This window comes from Lagenorhynchus albirostris, chromosome 4 (genome assembly GCF_949774975.1).
Source record: "Lagenorhynchus albirostris chromosome 4, mLagAlb1.1, whole genome shotgun sequence".
In the NCBI taxonomy this organism is placed as follows: Eukaryota; Metazoa; Chordata; class Mammalia; order Artiodactyla; family Delphinidae; genus Lagenorhynchus; species Lagenorhynchus albirostris.
In genome coordinates this window covers 82,178,055-82,203,679 of record NC_083098.1, presented here as the reverse complement: position 1 = coordinate 82,203,679, position 25,625 = coordinate 82,178,055, and the positions used below count along the sequence as shown (strand labels likewise).

At 44.1% G+C, this 25,625-nt stretch overlaps 1 protein-coding gene across 1 annotated transcript; it reads left to right on the top strand.

Annotated features, from left to right (window-relative positions):
- The first annotated feature begins 20,422 nt into the window (after positions 1-20,422).
- On the top strand, positions 20,423-24,766 carry SHISA3 (shisa family member 3). Its single transcript, XM_060147303.1, has 2 exons — positions 20,423-20,699; positions 23,297-24,766. The coding sequence occupies exons 1-2, from the start codon at positions 20,423-20,425 to the stop codon at positions 23,734-23,736; spliced, it is 717 nt and encodes a 238-aa protein (XP_060003286.1). The 3' UTR covers positions 23,737-24,766.
- The last annotated feature ends 859 nt before the right edge of the window (positions 24,767-25,625 follow it).

Below are 25,625 nucleotides of genomic sequence, written 5' to 3'. Positions count from 1 at the left end.
TCCCCAGGGACTGCCGCTTACTGCCCCTCACCGAGTTGGGAGTTGGTAGAGTTCTCTGCGTATAGCTGCCAGCAATTCATCAATTGCAGTCCCAGTTTTCCTACCTTGGCCCTGGTTTCCATGATGGTTTCCACTCCTGAGTCTCTGCTCCACTAAGCTGTGACTCCCTGTATTCACCTGTTGGTCTTTCCAGTCTTGGGGACAGTGTTTTACCCTGGGTGCTCCCCTCTCTTATGGGTCCAAGAGGAGTTGTTGATTTTTAGTCTGTTCAGCTTTTTACTTGTTATGACACAATGGCAACGTCTAAGCTCCTTATATGTGGAACCAGAAATCTCCAGAGCAACGAAGGAAACATTTCAGGCTCTGCCCTCAAGGAGCTTGAGGGAAGCCCAGATAATAACCAAACCTAGGCTAGGCTCTCAGGTAGTGACGGCTATTGGGAAGAAAAATAAAGTGGCAGGAAGAGGACCAAGTGGGTTGGGGGTGAGGGATGCAGGAGGGTGGCTACTTGGGTAGGATGGCCAGGGGACAGGTGAGCAGAGCCTGGAATGACGGAGTAAGCCACACAAACAGCAGAGGCAGAGAGTTCCAGGCTCTTGGAACCTCGTGAGCTTGACGTGATCAGGAAAGCCAGTGGGACTGGAAAGTGACGGGCTAGGGGCAGAGGGGCCAGAGGTGAGATTGGAGACGGATTCAGGAGCTAGATCACGCAGGACCTGAATATATTGTTAAAAGAGTGACAGGGAGACAGTGATGGATTTTGAATCAGGAAGAGATTATTTGATTTTCATTTTATACCTTCATTATAGTGCCATGTGGAGGATGGCTTGTAGGAGGACAAGGGTAGTAGAAGCTGGGAGACATTAGGAATGACTGCACTGGTCTAGGAGAGAGATGACATGGCTTGACTGGGGCCCCATGGAAGGAGTGAAAAATGGTCAGATTCTGAATATAATTTAAAAGTAGAATTGATGAACTGACTGCGGCAGTGTGAGAGAAAAAGAGAAATCAAAGATTTCCCCTGTCAGGGGTAGGTACAAGTGGGGAGGGATGCCAAAACAAAATCAAATATTAAATTTGGTTTGCCTGTTAGATATCTAAGTAAAATGTTGAATAAGCATTTGGACAGGGGAGAGTTCCATGCTGGAGATCTAATTTGGGGCACGTAGATGTAATTTAAATCCATAAAACAAACATCGTATCTAGAGCTGTGCTTTCCAGTATGCTAGCTACTAGTAGCCACAGCGGCAATTGAGCACTTAGAATGTAGCTAGGGAACCAAGGAACTGAATTTTTTTTTTTTTGCGGAATGCAGGCCTCTCAGTGTTGTGGGCCTCTCCCGTTGCGGAGCACAGGCTCCGGACGCGCAGGCTCAGCGGCCATGGCTCACGGGTCCAGCCGCTCCGCGGCATGTGGGATCCTCCCAGACCGGGGCACGAACCCGTGTCCCCTGCATCGGTAGGCGGACTCTCAACCACTGCACCACCAGGGAAGCCCAAGGAACTGAATTTTATTTAGTATTAATTAATTTAAATGTAAAAATAAACACTTGATTCAGTTATTGGAAAACTTTTAAGTATGTTCAGAAAAACTTAGCAATAATTTTTAACTGTAAATTTTATAAAATCGGGCATTTCCTATGAAGTGGAGACCAGACATTTTTTATGAAAGTGTAGCATCTGAATTAAGATGTACTATAAATGTAAAATACATACCATATTTCAAAGACTTGGTACAAAAATATAAAATAACTGAACAGTTTTAATATTGATTACATGCTGAAATGATAATACTTTGATATACTGACATAATAAATGTCACGAAAATTAATTTCACCTGTTGCTTTTTGCTTTTTTAACCATGTGGCTACTAGAAAATTAAAAATTACATATGTGCCTTGCATTTGCTTTCTATTGACTAGGAGAGAGTGTAATAAAAAAGAAATGTCCGGGGATTGAACCCTTGGAAATAGTTTATGACTTAGAGGTTCTGGAGAGAGGGATAATCCTTTGAAAAAGCCTCAAAAAGAAGTAGCCTCAAAGGGAGACCAACCAGGAGAGTGAAGTGTTCTACAAACCAAGTGAAAAAAATGTGTTAGGAAAGAGAGAGCAAGCGACTGTATGAGAGGCTGCTGAGAGGTTGTTAGGTACAACGTAGACTGAGAATTGGCAGTTGGATTTAGCAACATGGAGACTGTTAGTGAACTTGATGGTTTCTGTGTGTGTGTGTGTGTGTGTGTGTGTGTGTGTGGGTGGGTGGGTGGGTGTAGGGGGGCACAAAAAGCTGACTGGAGTAGATTATTTAAAAATCAACTATAGACTACTCCTTCAAGAAATTTTGATTTGCAGAGAAGCAAAATAATTGAGGTGTTGGGGAATGGGGGCTCAAGGAAGGATTTTTTTAATTTAATGGGAAATATATTTTTATAACAGCTATTTGTTTTTTATTCTCTATTGAGCTTTTGACCTAAATAAATCATCTTGTAAATATCTATTAGCTAGCAGGATAATTCTAATTTTATTTAATCAGAGTTGAGGAATGCTAAAAATTTTAAATGAGTACCCGTGTTTTGCTCGGCCCACAGAATCATTGTGAACAAAAAGGTCTAGGGGTTACCAAAATCTGTGTTTAGGGTTACTAAAATGACTAACATAATGGACTGTACACATACAGTCCACATAATGGACTGTTCCCTAAAATATAATACGTGACATCATCTGTGTTGCAGTAGAAGTGTGTGGAATTCTCTAACTTTGGAATAGAACACAAATGCCGAACTTGTCTTAAATTTTGGTCATCATGTCTTATCTTAATTTCCATAGTACTTAGTGTAGGTTCTGGCTCATAGTAAGTGTTAGTATAATTGAATGAATGAGTAAAGATAATCTCAATATCCTGAAATATTAAAGGGACCAGCAATACCCGAGAATTCACCAACAGATGGCCCCATGCTGTTTCCTATATGAGTTTATGTAGAGACAGTGTTAATACAACATTCAATTCTTAATCTCAAGTGCTGGTTAAGGGGGAAAAATGAAGTCCCTGGGGAATGTATTTTGCTCTTTCAAATTTTATAATTGAATTATTAAAACATGTTCATATGTATTTATTTATTACAAATGTCTATGTTCCTGCTCTAACTTAGACACTTTCCTTAGGTCAGACCTTGAAAGAAAAGCAAATAAGATTGATTTGTAGATAAGAGAAAGAAAACATCCACAGGCTATCACTATTAAAATGTTTGTGAATGCTAAGAAGTCAAGCTGCTAATTTATTCCCCCTCAGAGATGAATATCCTTCAATGGCAGTGAAACCCAGGATGTTTTGTAGACTTTGGGAGCACTGGCATGATGCTTTAGAGAGCAGATGTTGCATTTTGCAGTCCCAGTGTGTTCAGACTGAAAGTGACAAGGACTAAACACACAGTGTGCTTTAAAAACAAAACAGAATGAAACAACTCCTAACCCCATACGGTCTGCACATCCAAAGTGTAAAATATTCATCTGAGTGCCATATGGAAACAGCGCTCCCGTCATGACCCACAATTATTTTGATTTTCTGTAGAATTGCTTGTAATTTTCATAATTCCCTATGCCTATTACTTCGTCTGCAGATCTGAGAAGTGAATGGATGTGTCCTAAGACAATAGTGTTGTGAAAAGCCAAGCCTGGAAGCTTGGAGTCCTGCTCACACACAAGACAGATGGGACAGCAGCACAGCATGGATGATCTCACAGTGTTAAGTCACTTGCTTAAAATTTGAGAAGAGTGACTACTTCCACAATTACTTTTTCGTCAAGAAATCTCTATCTCAGATGTGCTTACATCCTTGCAGATAAATGCGATGGGTCAAAGGTAAGAAAGTGGGTACTTTCAAAGTGACTGGGTTCTGTTGTAAGTGGAGCAGGACAGCAGATGCCCGCAATGCCCAGTACTGCCAGCCCCCTCTCCCCCGGGAGCCTGCTGGCTGAGGTTTCAGGAAGGGCCAAGCAGGGCTAGTCTGGGCCTCCCTGGAATATCAGTAAGAACCACCCAGGTGCTGGTATGTCTAAAATGGCCAATACTTTGCCAGGAGGGTTATCACTGTGTTTCTCGATAATAGCACCACTATGAACTTAAAAATATATGCACATGAATTACTAAATATTTAAATGACACATCAATTATTCTCCCTGTGTTTTCTTCCATCTGAGCATGCTCCTCAGTTGCCTTTGTGGGTTTCTTCCGTCCTTAAATGGAGGCTCATCCCAGGGCTTTGTAACTCACTCTCTGACTCAATTACCACCCAGAGGATGAGGATTCCAGATCTCTCCCAAGCTCCTGATTCCTCTCTCCACCTGCTGAACCTCTCTTCTTGAATGTTCCATCAGTATCTCAAAGACAACATGTAGGGAAACAAAAAAACCTCATTATTCTCTTCCTAAACCTACTGCCCTTCTGCATTCACCTCTGTGTATGTCTCAGTTTTTCAGTATAATACTTGATACTTTAAAAAAGAACATGCGTTGGGCTTCCCTGGTGGCGCAGTGGTTGAGAGTCCGCCTGCCGATGCAGGGGACACGGGTTCGTGCCCCGGTCCGGGAAGATCCCACATGCCGCGGAGCGGCTGGGCCCGTGAGCCATGGCCGCTGAGCCTGCGCGTCTGGAGCCTGTGCTCCGCAACGGGAGAGGCCACAGCAGTGAGAGGCCCGCTTACCGCAAAAAAAAAAAAAAAAAAAAGAACATGAGTTATGTAAGTTATGAAGCATAATTATAAAATACATATTCATGAAGCTTAACTTAGGAATTAACACATTAACCAATATTGTTGCATCTGTGTAGGACTTCACGGTCCCAACTTCTTGACTCCTTCTTATAGTGTATTCATTTCTTACTGCTGCCGTAACAAATTACCACAAATTTAGTAGCTCAAAACAACTTAAAAAAAGTCTTGCAGTTGTGAAGATCAGAAGTGTAAAATGGATCAGCAGGGCTGCATTCCTTCTGGGGGCTCTAGGGGAAAAGCTGTTCCCTTGCCTTTTCCAGCTTCCAGAGGCTGCCTGCATTCCTCGTCTCATTGCCCCTTCTTGCATCTGCAAAGCCAGCAGGGTAACATCTTCAAATCTTTCTCTCTCTCCCTTCTATATGGTGTCTGAGATCACACAAAGGATCAGATTCTCAAATCAGACTCATATGAATCCGAAATCTCATCCACTGTTAAGCTTTACTGATAATTTAAAGGATACAGGTAACTTTGAAGCATAGGTGAAGCAGTGGGAGGTCTGAGACCATTAACATCGTTCTTCACATCCTTTCTTACCACATTGGATGCACCCTGGGCCCAGATTAATATAAGAAGTCTCTAAGCAGTGTGTGAGATTCACATCACTTATACAGGGGGAGGTCATTTTGAAAATAAAGTGCCTCCATCTATGCCCCACCAATCCACAGATCTCAAGTTTCTTTACCATGATCAATTCTAGACAACAGATATATCCTGCTAAAAAGCAGGATAAAGACCTTTCCATTCACAAATTCCATTAATTCTTTTGCCAAGGTGTCTGTCATGAGTATGTTTACAAGGAGATTTAGACCCTGTTCCTTTTTTCCTGGAGTCATTTCTCCTCATTCCCCAACTGGAGAGACTGAATTACAGACCTGCTGCATAACCATTTATTTCCTGGTGTCTTTGATTAATACGTATGGTGTGAGGTAAAAAATCCAATGTAATTTTTTTCCTATATGGATAATCAGTTGTCCCAGTAACATTTATTGAATTTCATGAAAAAATTTTTTATAGACTATAGTCTATATAATATTCAGTCTTTGAAATATGTAATATTCGGAGATGAGTTTTGAATTAGTATGTGGTCGAGTTTTGAAATATTTTATATGTATTGAAGAAGATGGTGTAATTTTTTTTTAATATTGTGTTTTCTTTAACTGTTAAAGATAGGTTTTTTTTAACTGCCTAGTAAATCAAACTGATTGTATATTTTTCAAGTTGTCACTTTCCAGATTTTCACAAAGATTTATTATATTTTTGACTTCTGAATAATTGAGATAGATGTGTTGAAATCTAATACGTTATATGTCAATATTCTTCTGTGGTCCTATTGATTTTTTTTCTAGGTACATGAAGGTTTCATTATTGAGTGCATACAAGTTTAGAATTATTCTATATCCTTGATGAATTTATCAAAATAGAGTGACCATCCCATTCCCTATTAATGCCTTCATCTCTAAGTTTACTTTGTCTGCTATTACTATAACCTTACCAGCTTTATAAAGTTAATATTTGCCTCGCCTTTAAAAAAAAATCTTTTTACTTTCAACATTTGTAAACCCTTGTTTTAAGTGTGTCTCTTGTAAAGAGACTATAATTAGTTGTCTTTTCTTCCAGTCAAAAAAATCTTCAGTTGTTTTATTTAATTTACATTTATTGTGATTACTGACATATAGGAACTCATTTCTATCATTAATTTTTTTCTCCTTTTCTTTTAAAAGTTGATTGTGTTTATCATTGTTTCTTATTTCCTTTCTTCCACCTACTGGATTGAATGTATGGTTGCTATTCCTATTCTTCCATCAGTACATTTGAAACATCATTATTCATATTTTAAAAGTATGAATAAGTAAGTAAGTTCATGTCTTGGACCCACCTCCTGAACAAAAAATTACTTTAGAACATTTTAATTTCAGTCACTCAATGTTTCTTTTTCTGGAGATGTTATTTTCCTCAGTTCTTGAAATATAGTTTGTTGGCTATACAACTTTAGACTGATAGTCATTTCTCTCAGTGTCTTTGAGATTTTATGTTACTGTCTTTTGACTTCTATTATTGCTATGAGATGTTGGCTATATTCTAATTGTCATTTCTTTGTAGGTAATTTGTCTTTTCTCACTGCCTGTTTTAAGCTCATCTCTTTTTCTTTGGTGTTCTGCAGCACTATGACTATGTGAGTAGGTGTGAATTTCTTTTTATTATTCTGCTTGGTACAGGTTGTGCTTTCAATATATGTGGACTTGTGTCTTTCATCATCTTTCTGGAAAATTCTCAGCCTTTATATCTTTAAATATTGCCTCTCCTTCATTATTTCTAGGTTTTTTTTTAAATTCCAGAACTCAAAATAGGTGCATGTGAGACCTCTTGTTCTATTTTTAATATCTCTTAATCCTTTGTTCATATTATCATTTCATATCCCTCTTCTGCTGCATTCTGGAAAATGTTTTAAAATATATCTTCCAGTTTACCAGTTCTCTCTCTCTTTACCTGTGTCTAATCTATTGTTTCACCCATCTATTATGTTTTATATTATAATAATTTTTACTTTGAAAAAATTATATTTGGTTATTTAAGCTTACCTGTTAATTTTAATATGCTTGTCTCTTCTTGACTGCTTATTTTTAATTCCACCTTTCTTTTTTAAAATCCAACATATACATTTAAAAAATATTCTCTATCAGATAATTCCAAGTTCTGAAGTATTAGGGGGTCTAAATCTATATTTTGTTGTATCTGCTGACTCTCACTTATGGCATTTTCCCTCCTAAGTGTGTTTTTTGTCTTTATGGTGAGGTCATATTTGCTTGAAGATACATTTTTTTTCTGAGAGGATATTCATTTGCCAGGGGATCTAAAATACCTGTGGCAATTTTAGCCTCCATCTAGTTTTTCCCAACCTAATGTGAGGGCTTGCAGTTCAGCTCTCTAGCCTTGCTACTAGTCCAAGGCTTGGACTCACCAAGACAGGACTTGATGGCAAGATTTGCATGTGTTCCTGCTACAGTTTTCTTTCTTTTTTTCTCTCAAAAATTTTCCCTCATCTTGAGATCCCAGTAATGCTTTGAAAATTATGTTTTAAGCATGATCTTCTTGGTTTATAGTGTAGGACCTGGCAGAGCATCTAGCACATCAATTATAGTGGAGACCTGGCAGACATGGACTTGTATTTGCTTTCTAGTGGAAATGCCACTAAAATAGACCTGGCTGTTACCCTAAATATACTTTCAAACGTATCTCCCTCAGTTTTTCCAGGTCTGGCCTGAGTAATTTCTCTTGGATTACTCAGAACCTCCCACCCAGTCTCTGTTTCTCCAACTCCATACCTTCTACTGTAGCCCCTACAGAATCACTAGATTTAGTGCCTAGAGTGACCTGTTAAAAATGTGAATCTCATAGATGCCTTTTCCCTGATAAACATCATTTAATGGCTTCCCAGCATGTTCTGAATAAAATGAAAATTCCTTATCCTTGTACACCTGTCTCCATCTCTCTCTCCAGCTTCTCAGATGCCCCTTTACCCCTTGCTTCTCCTCGACCAAGCTCATGGCCTTTCCACAGAATGTTCTCTGCCCTCTTTTGGGGAAAAATCATCTCTAGCTAGACAAAAGTTATCAGATCCTTTTATTTGGATGTCTATTTCTTCTTCTTCCTACATAACAACTCTCCTCTAGAGGCCAATAATTTTTCAACCCACAACGTTTAGTGAGAGTTGAATATTACACAAGTGTGAATGAAAGAAGAAATTCCCAAAGTCAACTTTAATATACTATATAAACAATCTATTACTGAAAAAAAATTGTTTTTAACTGCAGAAAGAAATATCCAAGGATGAAAACTTAATTCAGTTCTGATCCTTGAAATCTGAGCTTTTTAATTAAAAAATGAAACTATGGAAAGACACCTCCTCCAACACTAATACGTTTTAGACTGTCAGCCAACCTAAGGTATGCATAATGTTCAGTGTGAAGGGGCTGTTTGACAAGTCTAATTTCTTAGCTTTCTGCAAATTTGCCCTGTGACTTAAGAAATATGTGGGGGCCTGGGCTCCCCAAGTAGAAGCTAATCAATATATTAACTCTCAAACTATGTTGGGTGAATTGAGTAAAATCAAAAGAGATATTGTATTTATTGGAAGAAAGGAATCAACTTGGATTTTTGTATCCCATAAATAGAACAGCCAATTAATTAAATTATTCCCTATTCTCACTGCAGCAGACTCATAGTGAGTAGACCACCCAGAGGATGAATTTAGACTCTGGGTTAGGTGAGAACATGGCACATTGGGCAACTTACTTAAATTCTGAATCTTCTCATAGGGTTGATGTGACCAGTAAACAAGGTAGCACATGGCAAACAGGTACCACAGTACCTAACACAAAATAGGAACTTAAGCATTATTCAGAAAGACCCTCCACACCAAAGAGTGTATTATAAAATTAACTGTCACTTTGTGCCTTTATATTCAAGGGAATTTTAAAAAATCTACAGCAAAAGCTTAATGCAAATAAGTTAATGTTTCATTGACGAAAAGGTGATCACAAAGTTACCCTGAGTGAATCAAAAACCCCAAATTCACTAGTTATCATCAATTTTATATAATCTCCTAAACAGAGTGTTTCTTGTGTGAATATTTTTCCTTATTTCTTTTCTTATTCCTTTTCTTATTTTTCCTTCTTATAATGAAGCCTCTGAGGTCTAGCTATGCCGTCAAGATGTTCGAATATTTTCATTCAATTAAATTATGTAATGTGAAAATGAATGATGGCCAGGAGGCTGATGGCCAGTGTAATTCTGGTGAGGAATTATGTTTCATGCATTGGTTTATTTAGTTAGAATTTTCTTTGGGTAATAAAAATAGTGTTATATAAAGATTAGTTGTATCTAACCTCACACACACTGCCATAAATGACTCTGGCAAATCTTACACTCTGAGAGACAGTGACAAGTCTCCCAGAAGGCAATTTTAAAGTAAAGTAGGGCTATCCCAGACCTGCTCAGAATGACTTCTTTTGGACAGCTGAATATTCCAGACAGCTGATTTAAAATAACAAAACAGTGAACATTTCAACTATTTGGATGTGAACATTTCAACTATTTGGATTGGAACATTTTTTAATTGTGTCATACACTTACTTTTTTTCTTAAACAGGTTGCATAAGGACTATGATGCAAACTTTTCTTCATGACACATTGTGACATGGATGTTAAGGAATCAGATCCAGATCTTGGCATTTGAATGATTCCTTCCATGTTACTCCTGGATTCACTTTTCTTCTTATGAATTGGCCAAAAGCACAAGATATAATAATTCCAGGGACTTTCCTAGTGGTGCAGTGGTTAAGAATCTGCCTGCTAAGGCAGGGGACGTGGGTTCAAGCCCAGGTCCGGGAAGATCCCACATGCCGTGGAGCAACTAAGCCCGTGCGCCACAACTACTGAGCCTGTGCTCTAGAGCCCGCATGACACAACTACTGAGCCTGTGTGCCACAACTACTGAAGCCCGCGTGCCTAGAGCCCCTGCTCCACAACAAGAGAAGCCACTCTTATGAGAAACCCGTGCACCGCAACAGAGAGTAGCTCCCGCTCCCGCAACTAGAGAAAAGCCCATGCAGTAACGAAGACCCAATGCAGCCAAAAATAAATAAATAAATAAATAAATAAAAAATTCCAATGACCAGCCACAGGGACATTGTTTTTGGCAGGGATACTCTCCAGACCAGCAAAGATGAAGGTCTCAGCAGACTCATCTTGCACCACCTTCGCCTCTTGCATTTTTGCAGAGTCCTCTGTGATCTGGCCTCTGTCATTCAGTGTGCAACCAGGAAAGGAACTCAGGGGACCCGTGAGGAGGCGTTGAGAACCATGGCCCTTGTCTTTAGCAGTTTCTGTGGGTCAGTTGACTGTAGTTTGCAAATCCAGAAGGATGTCCCTCAAAATGTCCAGGTCACAAACTCATTGTTGGTGAAGGTGTGTGATAGCATTTCTCCTCTACATGCCAAAAGGTAGGGAGGGGGTGGTAAAGTTAGTAAAACTGGCCTTGGTTGTTGCCATTGCTGCATTAACTTGCATCCTAAATGGGAGGAGAGATGAAATGAACAAATCTAAATTTAAAAAGGGGACCTAAGGCAGGGGCTGGCAAACTATGGCTTGGAGGCCAAATCCAGCCTGCTACCTGTTGTATGTAACCCACAATTAAAGAATGATTTTTATGTTTTTCATGGTTGAAAAAAAGTCAAAAGAAGAATATTTTATAACAATTGAAAATTGCATGAAATTCAAATTCCAGTGTCCATAAATAAAGTTTTATTGGAACACAGCCATGTCCACTCATTTACGTTCATCTATGGCTGTTTTTGTGCTACAACATCAGAGTTGAATCGTTACGACAGAGACCATATGGCCCACAAAGCCTAAAATATTTACTATCAGGCATTTTTTACAGAAAAAGTTTGCTGACCACTGGTCTAGAAGAATAAATTTTCTTTGTCTTCTGCCTAGAAATTTCTTTTATTGGACAGAGAAGTAGGGCTATTTCCATACTCATAAAAGCCCACCCACTCTTGTAAATAATGATGAAGAATTATCCCAAAATCTCAGGGGGGAAATACCAAGAATGTATATGTGTGTTTATGTGTACAGAAACTAAGTATTTAAAATACCTAAGTGTATTGCAAGCTGACCACCACATGTGATGATAATTATGAACATAAATTGTTCTTGTAAAAGGATAATACTTATTAAATTATGTCAGTAATTTAAACAACATATCTCAATTTTTGTAGCCTTTCCCCTAGCCAGCCAAGGGCATCCATTTTCCTCAGGGTATTCAGAGTTTGTTAAAACAGGAAAAAAAGAGAAAGCAAAGGTCAATGTCCTGGTTTAGACTACCAATATGGCATTTTTCTTTTTAAGTCCATAGAGAGACAATGGTCTTGAGAATCCTGAGGATTTTAAAAATTCCTTAAGCTCTCCTTTACTCATTAAGAGCTATGTCTGTGTGACTTCAGGCTTATGGTAAGTCATTGGTAGAAATAACTCAGTAAATCATGTAAGGAAAGACCTTGACCCATGGGAAAAAGGGAAAGCATCCCCCATCGGGCCCCAGTGGAGTATGGGTAGGAGCAGGGTACACATTTAAGAAGCAACTGGTGAGACAGGTGTGTTCTGGTTGCTCCTTTCCAAACCCAAGTCCCAGAGAAAACAGAGAGATGGGAAGGTGTCAGAAAATTCAGAGTAAAGTCAAGAGCAGAGTAGGGTTTGCCCCTTTCTCTGTTTGGGACTCTTGGGAGAGACAGCCATGATGTGTGGTTTTGCTCCAATGGGAGGAAGCCAGTTAAAATGGCAGTGAGGGTGAACAGGCAAAGAGAGAGATTGAGCCAGCAACCCGGAAACTCTCTGGGGTGCCTGTGTATTGTGGAGGGATCTAAAAGGTCCCTCATACTGAATGGAGCAACATGGAAAACGGTTGATGATGCCGGCTGGCGGGCTTTCTGTGTTGAGGGTGATTTACCCTGTAGCCAAGGGCCAGGGGTCCACCACGGCCCAAGACAAGCTAGACCCGAGACAGGGGGTAGCAGGGGTGGGGGCAGGGTGGGGATATTCATAGCCCCAGTGAGAGCCAAGGCCAGGAAAGGGAGAATACCTCATGTGCTTGCCAACTACACACTTCTTCAGTGGACCAGCGCCCCGGCGAAAGGTAACGGTGAAGATCTGGAGAACTATGTGCATTCCAGACTCTCTCTCCTGTCCTGGAGAGCTGAGGCAAGCTACTTCTCTCCTCCACCCCTTACAGTAAGGGGGAGGACCAGGGGCCAAAACAACCCTGAGAAAGAGATGAACTGCAACTGAATAAATAACTCAGAGGAAGCAGTCTTAAACTGGAAGAGCCTGATACCTTTACTTAACTGCTTTAAATTCATGCATGACTCCTACCCATCCTCCCCCCGCATGCATACCTAGCAAGGTCAGGACTGAAGGAGCAGTTATGGAAAATGGGCAGCCACCTTTACTTAGAACACAGGAGTAATAATGTGCTAAATATTTTGATTCTTCTGTTTTATTCAGCGTTGTGATGCAGTTTTGTTCTAAGTGGTGACTTTCAAATGTTTTGATCATACCCCTCTGTGAGAAAAAAATTTATATCCCTGTCTAGGACATATATACTTACACAGATGCCTGAAATAAAATGGTGGGAAATCAAACTTACCTTTACTATGGTGACATACTCTCTATTTTGTATTCTATTCTTTTATTTATTTATTTATTTATTTATTTGCGGTACACTGGCCTCTCACTGTTGTGGCCTCTCCCATTGCGGAGCACAGGCTCCAGACGCGCAGGCTCAGCGGCCATGGCTCACGGGCCCAGCCGCTCTGCGATATGTGGGATCTTCCCGGACTGGGGCACGAACCCGTGTTCCCTGCATCGGCAGGCGGACTCTCAACCACTGCGCCACCAGGGAAGCCCTGTAAATTTTTATGTCTTCTTAGGAAGACAAGACTGCTGTGTTACAGGGTGGGAGCAGTGAAGATTATTTCCTGGATTTCCCCTGTCTTCAAGAGGGCTGAGGTTGCCAAATAGCTAAGTTCTAGATAGAAGACGCAGAATGGCACGTAAACTAAAGAAATACTGAACCTTAGTTTTTTAAATATTAAACTGGAATAACCATGCAGACTGCTACAAATGTCGTCTCTACTTCAAGCCCAGTTCATGTGGAGAAGCCAAAACAAGATGCCAAGGATGAGTTTTCTTCTTGTCCTTGATTACAAAAAATATGTTAAAGAAATATAAAGTGGAGGGATTGTACGGAATGAATGGTTGCATAAAATCAGATGGCGGAACAGACAAAGCAGAAAGAATTCCAAAGCACAGTTCTGAGGATAAGATGAAGGGCACATTACAGAGATGACACTGTTGACCCATTTGCTGTAGGAGCGTGTAACACTGAGTTCATTTCCCATGCTGCATATGGATTGTGTCTGTTACATCCAATTTCTTTGGCTGGTGCCCTCAAACAACTCACAGCAGGTGTTTGCCAGCCAAGGTCAAGTGTGCATTCTGTATTCCTGAGACAGTGGAAACCTAGTTGACCCACAGGGGTGGAAATTAGGACCTTTGCCTCATTGACCCTTATGTTACCCACAGAGCTAACAAACTACAGGCTATTTAAATAAAGGAGAAAACTTAAAAGATACCTTTGACAGCCATTGTATAGCAGCTCTCAAAAGAATTCCGTATGATTTACAAACTTTAAGGGTGACAAAATTTTTCAAAACATTCTGCGTGGCTGGTAAGGATAAGAAGAGGCGTAAGAAAAGAAGACAAGCACCCTCTGTGTTTTCTTTCTCCTCTGTAAACCTTCCCCCCACCAAAAGAGCACATGGCCGCCAAGCAGCAACTCACCATTTTTTCCAGGATCAGTTCGCTTTCCGTGCTGCTCTAAACCCTGCTGAAAGCCAGCTCCTTGGGGAGCCCCAGGAATTGGGGCTAGCCTCTCTTCAGTCTGCAAGCACTGGGAAGGAAACGCCCCTTGCTGAGAAAGGGGTCGCGTTGGTGGGGGGAGGAATCCATTTACTGTCAAGTAAGTTTCGGTTAAATACAGATGCCAATTAATTTAATTTATATTTCTGCATGAAAAATATCATTCTATTATACATGCACTGAAAGGAGGCCAGGAGCCCAGGTTAATAAATTACATCTCTACTGACATAATATAGAATCACAGACTGATCGGAGACTTATTAAATGCCCACCTGTGCTTGGGGCTACACCTTGTAGAAATCTAGCTGCAATAAGGTCTGTCCAGCAGGGCCTGTCCCTACCCTGTGATCATCTGACACCACCCTTATTCCCTCTTCTCCTAGCTTTAGTGCGTGTCTCAGGAGAACAACTCCAAAAATGAATAATCAATATTCAATTGCCGGTGGTTATGAATGGGCACATTGAATGAATAAGGGAATGGATGATGGAGAACTGTAAATTACCCACTCAAATTAATCAGGGCATAGGCCTATACTCGTTAGCAGGAAACGTGCCATGATTATTTCACTATAGATTCAAACCAGCTGGTAGTAGGTAATATCTACTGGTTCTGAAGCCCTTGCTCTGAGCCAGACTTGCTATATGTTTTATTTTGAATCCTTACAAAAATCCTGCAAGGTAGGGGTTACTCCCTCCCACTCCCCTCATTTTAGAGACAGGGAAGCTGAGGTTTCAGCAGTGGAAATGACCCTGCTGGAGGTCACGTGATCAAAAAGAGGCACACGCAAGCCCAGACTTGTCTGACTCAAACCTGGAATGTTCTTTCTACTGTGCTGGCTGATTTTCTCTACATCACAGTTCTAGTCTCTTGGACAAGTGTCACCACTGTCTCCATGAGGGACTGGCTGGCGACTGCCCTATTCTAGGCAGTGCTGATACTCTGGACCGTTCTTGATGAGCTATTTTTACAGTTAAATCACCAGGAGTTCACTCTACAAATATCCCCTGCCCTGGAAATTCACCCTGCTCGCCACTGACCCAGCTCCGAGATACTCAACTTGCTGCAGCTTTATATGGTAGTGAGGCGGGTGTCTCGATTGTCACAAGATCTCAGCCAGTTGTCTATTGTCTACAGTCAGTTACACTCAACATTTACTGAGCACTCACTATGTATCGGGTGTTCTGCTAGGTCCCAGGATACAATAATGAAAAAGGAGAAGGAGAAACCAATGGAGAAGAAGATAGATGCCCTATCACAGAATTACCATGAGGTATGGTAAGTGCTTAGAATTATTGAAGGAAATTAGTCATTTCATCATTTATGCAACCATTCACTATTCCCTTTATGACTATTTATTTTCTGAGTCCCTGGGATGTGCCAGGCAACAGGTCCACTCTCTCATGCGTGAGCCAGGGCTCTGGTGGAGGCCACCAGCCTGAATCTGCCCACCCCCTCCTTCATCCCATCCCAGACTCCATCTTGCACTGCAGGGGCCTCTCATGTCCATGTCTGGACATCCTAGCCTGCCTTTACAAGTTTTTAACCATCTCCCCCTAGAACCACTTATGACCTGGAACAAGCTTTTGTGAACCCTAGAAGCCAGCTTGGGTCTGTTTGGGTAGGGAGTGCTGGGGTCTTAAGGCCCAGAGAGTGGTAAAGAAAGGGAGGAAACGGGCTTTGGGTGGGCCAGTCCCGTTGGCTGTATTCATTCATTCCCCTGTGGGTAAGGGCAAGGGCAGAGAAGGCCCGGAGGGGTACAGAGGATGGGCCTCAGAACTGCAGCCTCTGCATCACCTGGAAACATGTTGGACATGCAGAATCTCAGGCCCCTCCCCAGACGCTGGGAATCAAAATCTGCATCTTAACACGCCAGGTGATCCTTGTGCACTTGTGGTTTGAGAAACACTGCTCTAAGGGCCCTATGTCTAATCCCCTCTTCACAAACGAAGAGTCTGGGGCTAAGGAACAGGGCGGAGGGAGGGGCACAGCTTGGGGCTGGGCTGCTGGGGTCTGAGAGTACACATCTGGGCACCTTGTATTCTCTAGTGGTGAATAAGTGCCAAAGCAAATTTGAGAAAAAATACCTTTTCAGTAACTCCGATTGACAGGTTCCTGGATTAAGAGATTTCTAGTGAGTGATCCAAGCAAGAGGACTCTATTAAGTCACAGGCGAAGTAATTAAAGGAAGGTTAGTGATAATACTTCACTCCAGGAAGAAACTGGAGGGAGGGCTGAGAAACTTTTGTTTTCTATTTTATTTCTGGATCCAGTGCACTTAAGCTGGAGGAGATTTCCATAGCCAAAGTTAATTGTCCTTTCTTTACTTATTTATTCCCTACTGCATTCCATTGGCCTTTTCTCCCCCTTTCCTTAGGGCATTTTAGTTCCCCACCCTTTCTGATGCATCCATTTGGTCCTGTTTTTCTTCACTTCTCTGCATTTGCTTTTCTTAAGTCTTTCCCTCTACTCCACACAACGTAAAACAAAGAGAAGTGAATGGGACAAGGTTGAGAAATACGGTCCGGTGCCAGTTTTATCCTGCTACCGATTCCCATCTACTAAAAATATTTTAAAAAATGTAATTTTTATTCATGTATAAACATAGAAAGAATTGCACTTCCATTTTGCCAGTACCCTTCACCCAGTGACAATTATCAACATATTGTCAGTTGTGCTTCAGATTCTCTATCCTATCTTCACATCTCCATTTCTCCCCTCCCTCCCTCCCTCTCTTTCTTCCTCCCTCCACTCTCCTTCTCTCTCTTTTCTTCTCCATATCCTCCTTCCCCCTCCCTCTTTCTCTCCCCCTCTCCCCTCCCCCCACTCTCTCTCTTTTTCTGGTGTTTATTAAAGCAAATCCCAGACATCATATCATTTAACTCATTTCCTATAGCATTTCCCGGAGGCCGTGAGGGCCACAAGAGAATGTAAGCTGAGGAAATGATCTCTTATGATTGCGTTCTTCACCAAAATATGGAATTTGTGTTACTGAGATAAGGGAAGATATAGAATTTCTTAAAACCTCGGCATAATACCCCAGATGGTGCAGATTGTATTTTCCATCTCCATGTCCTCTCCCTAGAGTCTTTGAGGGGGGTCTATAAGGACTTTTTAATCTTCCTTTACTATGAAAGTAGTAACACAATAACAGCAACCTTGGATGTTTATAAACCTAAAAAGAAGGGTATGTTCTCTTCCTGTTTGCAAACAGCATTCTGAGAGCATCACTTTTGCAGTATAAATCTGTCAGTGTAGAACTTGAGGAGATCTTCTATGACAATGAACCAAACACACTCCCCGGCCCAACCCCGTGCAAGCCCCCAGAGCTGATTGTTGTGATGGTATAAAGTTGCTTCAGATCAGGACCTAGATAAGAAAGCATAGCGTACAGTTGCTTTAATGTTCACACACATCAGATCTAAGGAGTATCAAGTACTTTGGAGGTTTGGTTATTTTCCATTAGTAAATATCCAACTAAATTTGAGTAAAATGTCTTCTAAATGAGTCAAACAGACAGGACTTTGAATGAGGGAATTAATTATAGCTCGTATCCTAAGGAAAAGAATCCCACTGTGGCAGAGAGAATGTAATTAATGGGAGGTAAGTGCCAACAAATCATTCCCTAAAATATTAATGCTATCAAAGAACAGCTGGATAATGAGAGAAACTTGACCCTTGGGGGACTAGCAGAGGTTGCTGTAGAACTTTAGGTAGTTGTGATGTCATGGAATTCCTCTAAATTTAACAAGAATAATATTAAGAGGTGTGGTTCTGGGAAAGTTATTAGCAGTAAACATGTTTTTGTAGTTTTATCATCTTATTACGATCACTATATCTCATTGTTTCTGTGGCTCTGCATGACTTTCCTCCTTAATTGCTCAGGGTTTATACAATCCAAACAGCACTCCTTAAAAAAAAACAAGAAAAACACACCAAAAAAACCCCTTTACGGTGCTTTGTGACCACCTAGAGGGGTGGGATGGGGAGGGTGGGAGGGAGACGCAAGAGGGAGGAGATATGGGGATATCTGTATATGTATAGCTAATTCACTTTGTTATAAAGCAGAAACTAACACACCATTGTAAAGCAATTATACTCCAATAAAGATGTTAAAAAAACCCCAACAACCTTTAGGGCTGGCAAGGATTTTTTTTTGTACGTAAAAACAGAGTACCTAAGAAATTTCTGCAAAAACAATTTCCCATATGCTTAAGTTCTTTAAGTCAAGAAAAACTGTCTCATTGTGGATAAAAGTCTGAACTTAATTTGGTTTTACTTAATAACATATTATTGTCCCAAGAAATATCTAAGGAAGCAATAAAATATTTACACAGTTCTATTTAACATCTGAAATGTTGGGCATTATTTTTACATTCTCATAAATAAATGCTAATCCCAATATTTAAAATCAGAAATCAGAAGTGATTATTTACTTGGAATATCCTTGAGCATACATTTTAAAACAGAAACCGTTTCGTTCAGAGTTAAAAAAAAAAAAATATGCTTCTGTGAACGAACTCGGACCCTCGGGAAGCCGCGGGCTTGGTGAACGCTTTTGACCGCACACTTTTATGGCTGGTGCGCGGCAGACTTTGTCTTCTTTCACTCAACTTGCCAACAGCTAAATCAGTGACACGGGCATTCAGCGTGTTTGACAAATAGGTGGAGATACGCGGGACATATTCACACGTACGAATAAACGATGACAGGAAGTTCAGGATGCCGTAAAAATAAATTCTTGAGTTGAGCCCAGGTTTCACATAACGCCAGTTTCATAAGGCACTTACGCCGCCAAAGGAGCAGTGCCCCTGAAAATAGCACACGGGGGACACATCATTTAAATAAATGTGTTTCTTTGCCCGAACAGAAGTTCAGATCTGCTCAATTATCATTAATTTTGTTCTTTTATTTCTTTTGCGGGCGCGAATGGAGAAGTCGTGCTCTTTGAGGTTTTGCGAGCTGCCCTCGGCAGGCGGAGGTGACCGGCGATTCTTCGCCCGGTGGCGTTCGGGTTAGGGGGGCGGGGGAGAGTGCGAGTGTGTGTACATTTGTGAAAATGTGCCGTCCCTTCTGGAAAAAGTGGAAACTTAGGTGGAAAACTCGGCGCAGATGTGGGCGGGCCCTAGAAAGTATGCTATCCGCCCAGAACCCTCAGAACAGGTGTCCCAGGAACGAGGCCAGATCTGTGCAACAGACGACAGAAGATTCTACAGACCCCAGTTACCGAGTTCGTTTTTGATTACATCCCTAAAAAGCAAAGCCCTGGTCTCCACCCGCGCGCTAACGCGCGTGGATAGATGCAGAGACCCGGCGGCCCTGGCCCTCTGCGGAGTTTGCTGGGCTGTGCGAGAGCTGGAAGGTGTGCGTGGAGAGGGCCTGATGCTCCAGGTTTAGGGTAGAGTCCTGGGGGAGCGTGCTGGGCGGGGGTGGCCCGGAAAGGCGGAGGGGGGCGCGCGAACCAGAGGGCGCACAGGACCGGCGGTCGCGCCGCGCCCGCTGTGATTAGCCCCGGCGGCGCGCCCCGGAGGCGGACTCTTTCTTAACCCTCGCTCTCTCCCCCTCCCTCTTCCTTTTTAAAGGACGCCGTGGAGGCAGAGCTGTCAGCAACCGGGAGGCCGTTTGTACTTGGCCGCGGCCAGGCGGACTCCAGCTCCCGTGACAGACAGGGGCGGGGGGCAGGGGGGGCCGCCTGTCCCGGGGCTCCGCACGAGGGCATCTCCCATCCTCCTGCCTTCGGGCTCCGCTCTGGACCCGGCAACGGACGCAAGTCGGGGTACTGCGCGGCCCGGGAGTTGCCAGACCCGGGCGCGATGGCTCCTTTGAGGAGTGGGGCGGTAGGTGGCCGAGGGCTGGGCGCGCCCCTCGCGCCGGGAGCGTTATGAGCCGGGCAAAGGGCCGCTGCAGCAGCCCCAGCCTCAGCCTCGGCCGGCGCCTTCCGCCGGCCCTTGTCCACTCGCCCCCGCGCACCATGCCGACCCCCGGCATGTGGAGCCCGCCGTGCAGCCCCTTCCTTCTCTCTGGCCCCCGCTAAACCTCGCGGGAGTGGCCTTGGCCGCCGGGGCAGCTGCCCAGGCCGCGCCCCGGGGGGAGGCGGAACCGCGGGGCGCCCGGAGCCCCGGCTCAGCCCTTCGCTCTCCAGCCGCGTGCCCCTCTCGGCCGCCCAGCGCGTCCGCGGCGATGGGGGCGCTGCTGGCGCTCTGTCTCCTCTTGGGCTGGCTGCGCGGGGGTCCGGCGGACGCCCAGCAGTCCGGAGAGTACTGCCACGGCTGGGTGGACGTGCAGGGCAACTACCACGAGGGCTTCCAGTGCCCGGAGGATTTCGACACGCTGGACGCCACCATCTGCTGCGGATCGTGCGCGCTGCGCTACTGCTGCGCCGCGGCCGACGCCAGGCTGGAGCAGGGCGGCTGCACCAATGACCGCGGCGAGCTGGAGCACCCCGGCATCACGGCGCGTGAGTGCGGGCCCACGGGGGGCAGACCCCGCCCGGCCGCCCGGGCTGCCGTGTGTGCCGGCCGGTGTGCGCGCGAACAGGCGCGCCAGGCTTTCCCGGGTCTGAGCAAAGGGGAGGCTAGAGGTGGGAAGATCAAGGGAGGAGTGGGTGGTCGCGTTTCAGGTCGGGCCCTATTCCTTTGCAGTCCCGATTCCCGCCACAAGCGGTTTCCGCGGGTCTGCCCAAGAGAAAAATTTCAAGGGACAGTGAGGACCGCGGAGCTTGCATCCGGTGACCCCGGGGAAGAGAGCGGGAGCCTCGGGCGCTCGCGACATTGCAGACAAGGGCTGTAGGGGCAGCGCAAGGCTGGACTTGGGTTTTAAAGGACGATGAGGGTGCCTCAGCGCGCGCCCTGGGCGCTCCGGGAGCTTTGAGAAGTGGCCATGGCGCAGGGAACGCAACTCTTGGGGCGCGCTTATCTGTAGCCTCACGGGCGTAAGGAACTTCAGACACTCTTTTTTTTTGGTGGCCTTCTAAGCCGCTGCCCTATTCTCCCGACTTCCTTTCATTTCTCTGCATCGAATTACCCTCTCCGGCCCACCCCCTATTGTCACGCTTTTCAGAAATGCCCAGGTCCTCCAGCTGGAGATTTAGAAACCGGGGTCGCAGGGGTTTCCCCGCCCCCTATTCTCACATCGGAAAACGCGGGTCAAATTTCCACTAACTTCAGAGCGGAATAAATCACGATCCCAGCAGAGAGATTTTACACCTTAAAAAAAAGAAAAAAGTTTTCCACCTGAATCGGAACTTCAGGGCAACCCTTTATAGCTACAGGCGATGGTTTTATGGCCGGGAAACCGGAGGAGCGGGCGGAGCTAAGGGCCGCGACACCCCAGAACTCCGGAGCGGAGGTCTGAGGCCGGCAAAAGACGGTCCCTGGGAAAGACGGGGAGAGGCTGGAGAGGTAATTGATGGCGCTGGAGCCCCCGTCCCCTTGAGACTGACAACCCAGAGGAAAGGGGGGCCTGCCCTTCCTTAGAACCCCATTAGACTTCCAAGGAATTTAACTTTGGAGGGCAAAATACCAATCTGCAGGATTGGGGAAGAGGCTTCTGGGAAAAAGATGTTCAGTGGAAAGGAGAGAACTCTAGGCCGGCCTGGCCTGTTAGGAAAATACAAACTCTTTCCGTGGCTTTACTCCACTCACCCTGGGGGGCCCGGTTGCTCTCTGCAGAGCAATCGTGAGTGCCCGGCCTCCAGCAGGGACTCCATCCCGGCCTCCTCGGGCGAGCTCTGCAGCAGATGAGGCAGTCTCCTCTCTCACCAAGGCTGGGTGGGATCTGAGGAAGTCTCAGGACCCGTGGCTCTCTTGCTCGCCAGCTTGTAACCTTGGGCAAGTTACTTAACTTCTCTGGGCCTCTTCTCAACTCTAAAATGGGCATATAGCTCTCAGAGGAGTTAGGTTGTGCACTTAAGTAGTGCATGAATGCTTAGCAAGGTGCTGAGTAAGTAGTTCGTCCCTTTAGACTTGCCTTCCACAGGGCGCTGGGAAATGGGGCAGAGTGGGTGAGCTTACACCCAGGAGCCCACAGATCTCGGGGTGGCTAGTTACCTGTCGCTCATTGCCTGGGTGTCTTTGGGAAAGTCAACAACTCTCCAATGTGCTTCCACATCTGGAAAACAGAGAGTATCACGCCCACCTCACTGGGTCTCCGTGAATCTGACAAGAAATACGAAAGAGCCAGGCACACAGTAGGGCCTGTCAGCGCAGTCTTGCTTTCGTCTACCTCTAAGCCAGAGGTTTGCATCCAAGTGTGGCTCTATCAGGCAGGGGACACACCTGGAGGGTGGCCCCGGGGGTGCCTCCGGGGTAGGAAATTTTATGTCTGCCTTATATAGAGAAGGAAACTGGGGTTAACTCTGACGGGTGCTCTCCCGGAAAGTCTGGGCCACTAACACCAAGAACTGCATCACGATCTATCCAAGGTTCGGCCTGACCTTCCCAGAATTTGGGTGGGAATTGGGAGGCAGAAGCATGGCAGCTGGAGGAGGCATCCCAAATTGTTTCTGGAAAGAAGTATCCAGAGGTGACAACTTGTGATGCAGTAGGAGACACAGTTAATTGGGGCCCACTCTGGATTTCTTTATCCTGTGCTTTCTGTAGTCTTGTACATTCCCGGGGGTTTCATTTCACAGGCCCAGCTCTCTTTGCTTAGATTGGAGATTCTTGGATAGGATTTTCAGCCTTAGAGCCCTTAAGAGCCCCACCGTGATAAAACTACTAAAACCCAGATTGAAAACCAGTGTTATAGTAACCCCCCAAACTCATCCTTTCCCTCTCTCCAGTGCGTGAACAGGAGGATAGAGTCTGTTCCGACTTCCAGATGTGCAGTGTGATGGCTAATTGCTAACAGAGTCTACAGTATCAGTTTGCTTCCTCCCTGCTAGGAACAAGAATATTCCATCATCACAGTTTGCACTTCAGAGGTTGCCAGTCACAGGCTCTGAGAAGCTGGGCTGACAAGGGTGGTGATGTGGACCTCCCACCTCCCACCCCCAAGCAGCCCAGAGTTTGGGAGACTCTAGTCCCAGCATCTGTGCCTGTTTTTGCCTTTTAGAGCCTGTGTACGTTCCCTTCCTGATCGTTGGCTCCATCTTCATCGCCTTCATCGTTCTGGGCTCTTTAGTGGCTGTTTATTGCTGCACCTGCTTGAGACCCAAGGAGCCCTCGCAGCAGCCAATCCGCTTCTCGCTCCGCACCTATCAGACGGAGACCCTTCCCATGATCCTGACCTCCACGAACCTCAGGGCACCTTCCAGGCAGTCCAGCACAGCCACCAGCTCCAGCTCCACAGGGGGCTCCATCCGAAGGTTCTCCTTTGCCAGGGCAGAGCCAGGCTGCCTGGTGCCCTCACCACCCCCGCCTTATACGACAGGCCACCCAATCCACCTGACCCAACCGTCCGGTTTCCTGGTGTCACCCCAGTACTTTGCTTACCCACTCCAGCAGGAACCGCCACTGCCTGGGAAGAGCTGTCCAGACTTCAGTTCCAGTTGACAGGCCATGGCTACAGATCCACCGCGTAGTGCAACGGCAGACCCACGGACGCTGCTGCCATGGCCACCAGGATTTCGGAGGAAATTTCCCTTGAACCCAGCAATGTCATGGAGAAAAGCGCAAGGAAAATACAGCACCTTCTAATCTTGAGGTTCCTGGCTCCAGTCGCAGAATGGCTGTTAGAGAATCGCTTTCTGTCTTTGAAAACATGGTGGCTATTACATTTCAATTTATGTTACTTTTATTCAAAATAGGCAGCAGTCCGACTTTAAAGTTACAAATTGGCTGAAGATGTTTTATTGGACGACTCAGCTATCCTGCTTAGAAAAGGCCTACGTTGTTCTTTTTTCATTATAAGTTGTGTAGTGAGTGATAATACAAATATATATATAAATAAACCAAGAAATATACCTGATTGTAATTATTGAAGGTTCACTTAAAAATTAATTGCTAAGTAAACTGAGGGGACAGTGAACAACCTATTTATAATTTGGGGAGCAACTTAACTGTGAATAATATTAGCATCATGGGAACAGTTACTTTTTAAATTAATAGCGAAATTTTGTTTAAAATATAAGAGCGTCTTGAGAATACAAGATTTCAATAACCACATGAGAAGTTTAACATTTTACATATTTACTTAGATATTCATTGTAACAGAGATCTTTTGTAAAAGCATTTCCCCCACCCACCCGAGGGAGTATTTATTGCAGACTTTTTGTTCAGCAACATTTAGTGTTTAAATGAAAGTTGGACAGTTGGTTCTTAAAACATTTATTTGTAAAATGACTTATGTACAAATGTAAAGATTTGTAATTTAATGTATTTACCACATTGACGGTACTAATTAGTAGTCGCACTGTAATTTATGTTAATAATAAGTGTGGAGTTCAAAGTCCAGCTTTGGCTATAATCATCTGATATTATGTATCTTAAGTGCCACTGAATTCCATGTCTGATGACTAAATATTTGGGCATATATATATCCTGCTGGATTAGAATAAATAAAATCTTTTATGTTTTCGTGAAATCTCTTTGAAAGTTTAGATCAAAGTGCTTCATTTTATCGTCTTAATGATACTCTTTGCTATTCAATAAAAGGAAATGTCTTTGCCTAACACTTCATAATTTGAAATGAAAAAAATCCTACACTGATTTTGAATTGCATTAGAAAGCTATTTTCTGCAGCGGGACTCCTGAAAGCAGCCAAGGAAGTGAATTTTTATGGAGGTATCAGCCTGTGGGCTTCAGCCCTCGGATGTGTTATTTGCATAGATTTAAAACTTGGGACATTTCTCATAAGAATCTGAGTTTTGGTTTCTCGTGGCAGGAAAAGGTGCGGCACCAAGGGTCCTGCTCTGCCAGGGGGTCAGGAGGTCCTTTTCAGAGAGGACAGTTGCCTTTGGCCAGCCTCCTGCCCGGTCTCCCCGACCTGGCTCATCTCCTTCAGTTTTGTTGCCTCCTGTCCCTTACGGATGTCCTTTGAAAACCCAGGTTTATATGAATTCACACTATCATATGACATCCTCAACAGCTCTTGTCAAATACAGCTACTTAGAGGTGGAATTCTGACCTAGGGAAAGTCATCTGGCCTTGCCCTTTGCTTTCTAGTTGAGGAAACAAGTTGGAAGATACTATGCCTTTGCCCACTCTGATGGCAGAGGAGCTCTGACTTCTAGTCCCCTGCTTTCAATTAACAGTGGCCTGACTTCCAGGTATCCCAGGATAGCCCCAATAATTCAGGAATAAAGGGAAGGCAAGAAGGGAGGGAGGAAGGAGGGAAGGAGGGAGGGAGGGAGGGAGGGAGGGAGGGAGGGAGTAAAGGCTGAATGTGAAAGGATAAACATTTGTGAGAAGTTCTGTAACTCACTCCTGTGTTATTAGGCTGG

Excerpts from the sequence above, each read along its gene's own strand:
- SHISA3 (XM_060147303.1), top strand. The coding sequence starts at position 20,423 with ATGGGGGCGCTGCTGGCGCTCTGTCTCCTCTTGGGCTGGCTGCGCGGG. Across the intron at positions 20,700-23,296 it reads GCACCCCGGCATCACGGCGC|AGCCTGTGTACGTTCCCTTC; the intron begins GTGAGTGCGGGC and ends TTTGCCTTTTAG.